General features: G+C 45.5%; 1 protein-coding gene across 1 annotated transcript in view; it reads right to left on the bottom strand.

Annotated features, from left to right (window-relative positions):
• Nucleotides 1-5,152: 5,152 nt before the first annotated feature.
• ZFP64 (ZFP64 zinc finger protein) overlaps nt 5,153-9,089 on the bottom strand; it is a 32,706-nt gene continuing 28,769 nt past the window's right edge. Inside the window, exon 6 of the mRNA XM_040437875.1 lies at nt 5,153-7,395. Coding sequence (XP_040293809.1) covers nt 6,176-7,395 — 1,220 coding nt within the window. The 3' untranslated portion in view covers nt 5,153-6,175. The remainder of the gene's footprint in view (nt 7,396-9,089) is intronic.

Below are 9,089 nucleotides of genomic sequence, written 5' to 3'. Positions count from 1 at the left end.
TTTCCATTAAATTAAAAAAAGAGAAGTTTATAAACTACAAACAACTAAATCACCATGCAGAAAGGGAAGATTAATAGGAACTGGTGCGCATAAAGCGGAAGGGTCTTAATGAGGGCAAAACCAGGAGAGGTTGAGATGAGTGTGTGTTTTGCACAACCTGAAAGGTTGAACAACAGATTAAGTTGTAAAGCAAAATAAAATAAAATCCAAAAATGTCAAAATACAGTGAGTAAATGTGAATGTTTAAACTGCTTATTTAAAAGAAAGCACGTGTAGAATGTTTTTTTTAAATATTGTTCTCTTTTAGGTGTGAATGCAGCACCCACTACTGCCCCCCTCTGTGCACTCTGTACCAATTATTTGTGACTCTCATTCTGTGCAATGACACAAAGCCTTGAAGATACCAGGTGGTCCTTTTCCTTGCACAATCTTAGTCTCTTGCGCCACCTGCCTGCTATAGTGCTAACTGCAGTGTCCTACAGTTTTAGGCTTCATGCATACGACCATTGTTGTGTTCCGTTCCGCAAAATGGGGTTCCGTTGTTCCGTTTCTGTTTTTGATTCCGTGTGTCTTCCTTTATTTTTGAAGGATCACCAGACATGAAGGAAAGTAAAAAAAAGTCTAAGTCAAGTTTGCAATGCAAATGATAGGAAAAAAAACGGACGCGGACGCGCGGATGACAATCTTGTGTGCCTCCGCATTTTTTCACGGTCCCATTGACTTGAATGGGTCCGCGAACCGTTTTCCGTGAAAAAAATAGGACAGGTCATATTTTTTAAACGGACTGGAACCACGGATCACGGACGCGGATGACAAACGGTGCATTAGCCGAGTTTTCAACGGACCCATTGAAAGTCAATGGGTCCACAGAAAATCACGAAAAACGGAACAACGGACACGGAATAAAACAACGGTCGTGTGCATGAGGCCTTACTATGCACTTTTTCAGACAACAGAGTTTTGTCCTCATCTTCACTTTCTCAAATTGTGGCATTGGATAATGGTGGTATTCTCACCGAGCAGCATTGCTTCAGAGAGATCATACAGCTCCATATAGACTTCAGTGCGTGCGCATACACACACACACTCATTTAGGCTGGGGCTATACTGCGACTCATGTCATACTGTCACAAATCGCTGCCTGCATATCAATGCATCTCAAATTCTGTCAGCTGAACCATCGCCACACGTTGAAACATGCCATTTGGTCAGCTTGTGCTGTTAATACAGAGATGGTAGCTTGTGGTCAAGCATCACCTAGCAGACAATACGGATCCCATGAAGAAGACCTGCGCTGTAATATCCAGTTAAACCTCCACCTCTGTATTTGCACCCAGGCTTTACATGACTGTCTGCTATTAGAAACATCACACATTTGGCAGACACAATAAACAACATTTTCTTTGTGCAATTTTGAATCTTTTAAGGGGTTGTCTGACTTAGGCCTCATGCACACGACCGTTGTGTGTATCCGCAGCCGTTGTTCCGTTTTTTTTTTTTTGCGGACCCATTGACTTTTAATGGGTCCGTGGATAAATCGGAAAATGCACCGTTTGGCTTCCGCGTCCGTGATCCGTTTTTCCAGTCCATGAAAAAAATAGGACCTGTCCTATTTTTTTCACGGACAACGGTTCACGGACCCATTCAAGTTAATGGGTCCGTGAAAAATCACGGATGCACACAAGATAGTCATCCGCGTCCGTGATCCGTGTCCGTTTTTCCTATCATTTTCAATGCAAACTTGACTTCGTTTTTTTTTTCACTTTTCATGTCCGTGGATCCTCCAAAAATCAAGGAAGACCCATGGAAGAAAAAACGGTCACAGATCACGGAACAACGGAAATCCGTTTTGCGGACCGCAAAAAAAAAACGGTCGTGTGCATGAGGCCTTAAAATAAAAATTGTACAAGCAGGGAAGGCGTTTAAAACAAAATAAGTTATAAGTACTGGTTTAAACCCCTCCACTATAGCCCTCTCTACTTTGTTGCATGCTGATGTGCCGGTATACCGCACGTGACCGCTGCAGCCAATCACTGGCCTTAGCAATTTTAATGGATTATACTGCTGAGGCCAGTGACTGACTGCAGCGGTATACTGGACACCACCGCTGCAGCATTGAGGAGGATCAGAGCAGCGGGCTAAAGTGGAGATGGTTTAAACTGGAAAAATAAACTAGTTTTATTATTTTAACCCCTTCCCTGCCTTAGCAATTTTTATTTGAACTCTGACAAACCCTTTAAAAATGATGGACGAAGGGCATTTCCAAAACGGAAAGAAATGGCTGGCTCACAGTAGATTCGCATATACTTTACTATTTCATTACATATACCTTGTATAAAAACCACAAACTTCATAAAACATATGATTCTCAGTCCCTTTAAATGTTAGAATGCGGAGCTCTCGCATAACAATTAAATATACATGTAAAAAGAGTTTATATATATATATATATATATATATATATGCGGTTTAGTTCTACTTATAATTCATTATGTTGGTATGCACATGTCACAGTCAATTGTATCTTAGTTTGTAGTTTCCAATTGTATCCATGTATAATCTAGATGACAGTCTAGGTAAGGCTACTTTCACACGAGCGTTCGGAGCGGATCCGTCTGATGTTTCATCAGACGGATCTGCTCCGATAATGCAGACGTTTGCATCCGTTCAGAACGGATCCGTCTGCATTATTACTTAGAAAATTTTCTAAGTCAGAAAGTAGCCTGAGCGGATCCGTTCAGACTTTACATTGACTTCCATTATAAGTCTGGACGGATCCGCTCGCCTCCGCATGGCCAGGCGGACACCCGAACGCTGCAAGCAGCGTTCAGGTGTCCGCTCACTGAGCGGAGCGGAGGCTGAACGCTGGCAGGCGGATGCATTCTCAGTGGATCCGCCTCCACTGAGAATGCATTGGGGCCAGACGGATGCGTTCGGGGCCGCTCGTGAGCCCCTTCAAACGGAGCGCACGAGCGGACACCCGAACGCTCGTGTGAAAGTAGCCTTAACTGCATTTTTATACATATGAACTCTTTTTATATGTACAGTATATGGATTTTTTATGCGAGAGGGACAGAGATAATATGTTTATTTTGGTTTTAATATAATGTATGTGTAATGAAATAGTAAAGTACACTGCTCAAAAAAATAAAGGGAACACTTAAACAACACAATGTAACTCCAAGTCAATCACACTTCTGTGAAATCAAACTGTCCACTTAGGAAGCAACACTGAGTGACAATCAATTTCACATGCTGTTGTGAAAATGGGATAGACAACAGGTGGAAATTATAGGCAATTAGCAAGACACCCCCAATAAAGGAGTGGTTCTGCAGGTGGTGACCACAGACCACTTCTCAGTTCCTATGCTTCCTAGCTGATGTTTTGGTCACTTTTGAATGCTGGCGGTGCTTTCACTCTAGTGGTAGCATGAGACGGAGTCTACAACCCACACAAGTGGCTCAGGTAGTGCAGCTTATCCAGGATGGCACATCAATGCGAGCTGTGGCAAGAAGGTTTGCTGTGTCTGTCAGCGTAGTGTCCAGAGCATGGAGGCGCTACCAGGAAACAGGCCAGTACATCAGGAGACGTGGAGGAGGCCGTAGGAGGGCAACAACCCAGCAGCAGGACCGCTACCTCCGCCTTTGTGCAAGGAGGAACAGGAGGAGCACTGCCAGAGCCCTGCAAAATGACCTCCAGCAGGCCACAAATGTGCATGTGTCTGCTCAAATGGTCAGAAACAGACTCCATGAGGGTGATATGAGGGCCCGACGTCCACAGGTGGGGGTTGTGCCTACAGCCCAACACCGTGCAGGACGTTTGGCATTTGCCAGAGAACACCAAGATTGGCAAATTTGCCACTGGCGCCCTGTGCTCTTACCAGATGAAAGCAGGTTCACACTGAGCACATGTGACAGACGTGACAGAGTCTGGAGACGCCGTGGAGAATGTTTTGCTGCCTGCAACATCCTCCAGCATGACCGGTTTGGCATTGGGTCAGTAATGGTGTGGGGTGGCATTTCTTTGGAGGGCCGCACAGCCCTCCATGTGCTCGCCAGAGGTAGCCTGACTGCCATTAGGTATCGAGATGAGATCCTTAGACCCCTTGTGAGACCATATGCTAGTGCGGTTGGCCCTGGGTTCCTCCTAATGCAAGACAATGCTAGACCTCATGTGGCTGGAGTGTGTCAGCAGTTCCTGCAAGACGAAGGCATTGATGCTATGGACTGGCCCGCCCGTTCCCCAGACCTGAATCCAATTGAGCACATCTGGAACATCATGTCTCGCTCTATCCACCAACGTCACGTTGCACCACAGACTGTCCAGGAGTTGGCAGATGCTTTAGTCCACGTCTGGGAGGAGATCCCTCAGGAGACCGTCCGCCACCTCATCAGGAGCATGCACAGGCGTTGTAGGGAGGTCATACAGGCATGTGGAGGCCACACACACTACTGAGCCTCATTTTGACTTGTTTTAAGGACATTACAACAAAGTTGGATCAGCCTGTAGTGTGTTTTTCCACTTTAATTTTGAGTGTGACTCCAAATCCAGACCTCCATGGGTTAAAAAATTTGATTTCCATTTTTTTTTTATTTTTGTGTGATTTTGTTGTCAGCACATTCAACTATGTAAAGAACAAAGTATTTCAGAAGAATATTTAATTAATTTAGATCTAGGATGTGTTATTTTTGCGTTCCCTTTATTTTTTTGAGCAGTGTATATGCGAATCTACTGTGAGCCAGACATTTCTTTCAGTTTTGTATATCTAATCACTAACTGGTAGTTAGTGGGCCGTGCTCCAGTTCGATATACTGGTGAGCATCCCCGATATCTGTTATTTAAGGCCAATTCCACACTAGTGTAATATGAGCGCACTTCTGTGCTGCTAATCTCAGTCTGAACGAGGATCTGATCACCAGAATAGAATGTGAGTTTCAGTGATCAGATTAAGGGTCCATTCACACATCCGCAGAATGGGTCCGGATCCGTTCCGCAACGTTGCGGAACGAATCCGGACCCATTCATTCTCTATGGGGCCGAAAGAGATGCGGACAGCACACAGTGTGCTGTCCACATCCGCATTTCCGGAGCGTGGCCCCGATCTTCCGATCCACGGCTCCCGAAAAAAAAAATAGAACATTTTCTATTCTTGTCCGCAATTGCGGACAAGAATAGGCAGTTCTAGGGGGGTGCCGGCCGGGTGTATTGAGGATCTGCAATTTGCGGATCCGCAATACACTATAGACGTGTAAATGGACACTAACTCGGGTTTTGCAACTGTGTTACGCTTGTGTAAAATTGGTCTCATCAACGGTGTCACCGTTTAAACAAATGTAATAGTAGGTGAAAATGGCACCATATTGCTCAAAAAGATGTAAATGGCATGATAAATTTGGCACCACATTAGGCATGTTAGACTCTTCTTTATGCTACCTCATAACTGGTGTACATTTACACCAATATTATGTGCCAAGAAATGTTGCCCATATTTGAAGCGTTTTATGACACCCATGAGGTAATTCATGTATGAAAATACAAGTGAAGAGGACCCTGCTCTACATCAATGAATAGAAGATGAAAGAAATGAAGACCTGCTTGGGAAGTAATATATACTGTATACATTAGTCTGATGTTGCTCTTTACTTTCCAGTTCTTTGAAAGGTTGTGGATATGCCTTACCAACTCAACTGAGGCACATGTCTGTGAGATAATGTAAGATGGCTGAGTGGGGGTGCTCCTCTGCATATTCAGGGAACATCTGGAGTTCATGAAAGGCACTCAGATGGTCACTACGGTTTACATAGGACACTGACCGCTAAAGGCCTCTTTACACTGGCCGAGCATCAGGCAGATAATCACTAGTGTTCATAGAATCACTCATTAGCGATGATCTGCCGATGTAACGGTGCCGCCGATTTAGTGATCGCTCCTCCCCATACTGTGGTCTCCTCCACTGATGAGCAAACGATTGTCAGGAAGAAACGCTTCCCTCCTGACAATCGTCTGCTGTATCTAGCAGTGTAAAGGGGTCTTTAGTAAATCAGCTTTCTTGCCCTAACCAGTACAACCAACAAGAGTGTGACTGACATGGTGCTAACCTTGTATGTAGCACATTAAGTGGCAGTGCATAGTTTTTATCTAAGAAACAGTCTCAATCCTTCAAGATACGTCCAGTCAATCAGGTATGGCGTCCGCAGGGCATAGAACGTCAGGGCTTTCATTGTCTTGGATGATGATGTACTTTTCTTTGGGAGAGGCCACCGAAGGTGAAGGAAAATTTGGGGAGGACGGAGAGTTGGGTGCTGCAGAGTCACCATCTCCCACCCTAACCACAGTCACGTTATCGGACTCTTCATGAATTAAGACATTGAGACCCTCCAGGTCTGAACAGGACATGCCTGCGGCATTGATAAAGGTTGGGTTGGATGGGGATCCCTGGCTATGGTCCGCATCATTCCCTATCAGTTCCTCATTTATATGATCACCATCAGCCTGTACCATTTCTACTTCAGTGCTTTGAGAAGACCTTGTCTGAGAAGAGGCCATTAAATTGACATGGCTCAACATCTGGAGCTGGTTGCTAGTCATCGTATTCTCTGGATCTAAAGCATTCTCCAAAGAAGTCTCTGTACTGTCTTTGCCTTGAAGCCTTTGCCCAACTTTCTCTTTCCCTGTAATGAACGTTGTGGCTGGACTGGCTTTGGAAGGACTCTCTGTCGTCTGATCATCACTCTCTCTTGATGGATCGAGTGAAAGCTGCAGTATGGACAAGGTTTGGTTCTTCCGTATAATGTACTCGTTGTGTTGCTTCTTGTGACTGCGCAGAGAGTCTTCTCTAACAAACGAAGCCTCACAGAGGTCACACTTAAAAGTTTTTTTGGCTTCCACTTTGTTATTTTTCCGTGCCGTGGATTGCCTTTGAAAATTGCCTTCTGTCTTCTGTGGATCAGATACCTCTTTGACTTGGTCACCGTGAACCTTTTTGATGTGGGTTGTCAGGTTGCTGCGCTGTTTCGTGTCAAATTTACAGAAATGGCATTTAAACGGTCGGTCACTAGAGTGGATCCGCTCATGCACCTTCAGAGCTGCTCTATTGGCGCAGGAATAGCTGCACTCGAGGCATTTAACTGGTTGCTCCGGTAAGTGAGAGCGTAAATGTTGCCGCAGATCAGCCTTGCTGCTACACTGAAACTCACATTGATTGCACTTAAACATGCTCTCGGAGTTATGCTTCATGCGTATGTGCGATTTCAGGTTCCCCTTCATTGCACAATAGAAATCACAGAAGTCGCAGTGGTATGGCTTCTCCCCTGTGTGGACTCGCATGTGTCTCTTCAGGTCAGAGTTGATCTTAAACTTGGAGTTACAGAGGATACAGTGGAAAGGCGCATCTCCTGAAATGCAAGAAAACAAAAGAAAAGTGTAAACTTCTTAACTAAAAAGGTTTCTCTGGGAATGATGGATTATCCTTGGGTTACAAGTTACAACATCACTGTGTTATCTGAGGGGGTACAATCCAGGGCGCCTGCCAGTCAGAAGAATGAAGAAGAAGACACCTACCCATCAGAAGAACCAAGAAGAAGACGTCTTACAGTCAGAAGAACGAAGAAAACAATGCCTGCCAGTCAGAAAAAAGGAAGGAGCCACTAAGAAGCCACTGTGCCTTCATAAGAAAAGGAAGGGACGGTGGCACTCGCCAGAGTCCTGGGGCGTTGGCCCCTCACTAATCACATACTTGATGGAAACCAAACTCAAATTCTAAACCCTCCTCTTCCAAAAAAGCAAATGTAAGTTTAGCCTTCTTGCAAATGGACACCAACATACATCAAAGGCTACATGCAAACGACCATCTGTATTTTGCGGTCTGCATTTTTTGTGGGCCCATTGACTTCATTGGGTCAGTTGTCCTGCGGAACGGACCTGCAGATAGCACATAGATCATCCATACGCTCTCCACATCTGTATGTGCTTTCTGCAAAATGATAAAAAATGTCCACAGAGTGCGGACCATGGAAGTCAATGAGTCCTCCAAAAAAATGCAGATGGCACACAGACTGCAGACCGCAAAACGGACATGGTCATGTGCATGAGGCCTAATAGTAATCATAGTAATAACCTTTATACAGCGACAACATATTCCACAGCGCTTTACCATCAAAAGGCAAATCAGAAATTCAGACAAGAGCGAGCAGGACCTTCACGTAAGAGCTGTCAATCTAAAGGACACCCCTCTTATGTTAGCAGTAATTCATTACCACAGTGGATTGATACACATACGTTTATAAGCTGAAATATCTTATTCTTCTATAGAAAATTCAGCATTTTCTTCAAGGCTTGTAACTAAAGAAAACCATACTTTATGTGACTGACAGAACTCTTCTCAGAGAGCACCTCTCATTGATATAACAAGCTTAGGATCTCTTAGAGAAGCGGAAATTGACTCTGTAAAGGTAAACTGGCCAGTCACTGCAAATTTAACCTGTTACGGACACAGGGCGTACAGGTACGCCCTGATGTCCTGGAACTTAAGTTCCGATCACTGCCGCTCGGCAGGCGGTGATCGGAACTGGGCGCCTGCTGAAATCAATCAGCAGGCACCCTGGGTCAATGCCGAGGGGGGTCCTGTGACCCCCCGTATCGGCGATCGCTGCAAATCGCAGGTCAATTCAGACATGCGGTTTGCAGCGCTTTTGGAAGTTTCGGAAATTTAAAAATGCTTTTTTTTTTTATGTTTAACCCCCCCCCCCCATGCAGCCCTCTTTGTGATGTGCCGATGGGCTGTGCGGGGGAAGGAGGTGCGGGCGTGTGGTGCTGGGGGGGGCGGGCAGGCGCGCGATCATCCGCCCGCCCCCTCTCTCAGGATGGCCGAGAGGTTTTAGCAGAGTATCAGCACATTGCTGACACTATGCTTGAAACGGCTGACATCATCACACAGATGTCAGCCGTTTAACCCCTTCTATGCCCGGTCCGTAGGGAACACTGTATGGAAGAGGTTAACAGGGAGGGAGCTCCCTCCCTCTCCCATCGGGGGCTGCTGTGCCTTTTCAGCCCCCGATTTTTGACGGGATCACAGAGGGAGGGGGCCCCC

Source organism: Bufo bufo, chromosome 6 (assembly GCF_905171765.1).
Source record: "Bufo bufo chromosome 6, aBufBuf1.1, whole genome shotgun sequence".
NCBI classification, from domain to species: Eukaryota; Metazoa; Chordata; class Amphibia; order Anura; family Bufonidae; genus Bufo; species Bufo bufo.
The sequence above is the reverse complement of the archived record's forward strand: the minus strand, read 5'-3'. Positions and strand labels throughout refer to the sequence as shown.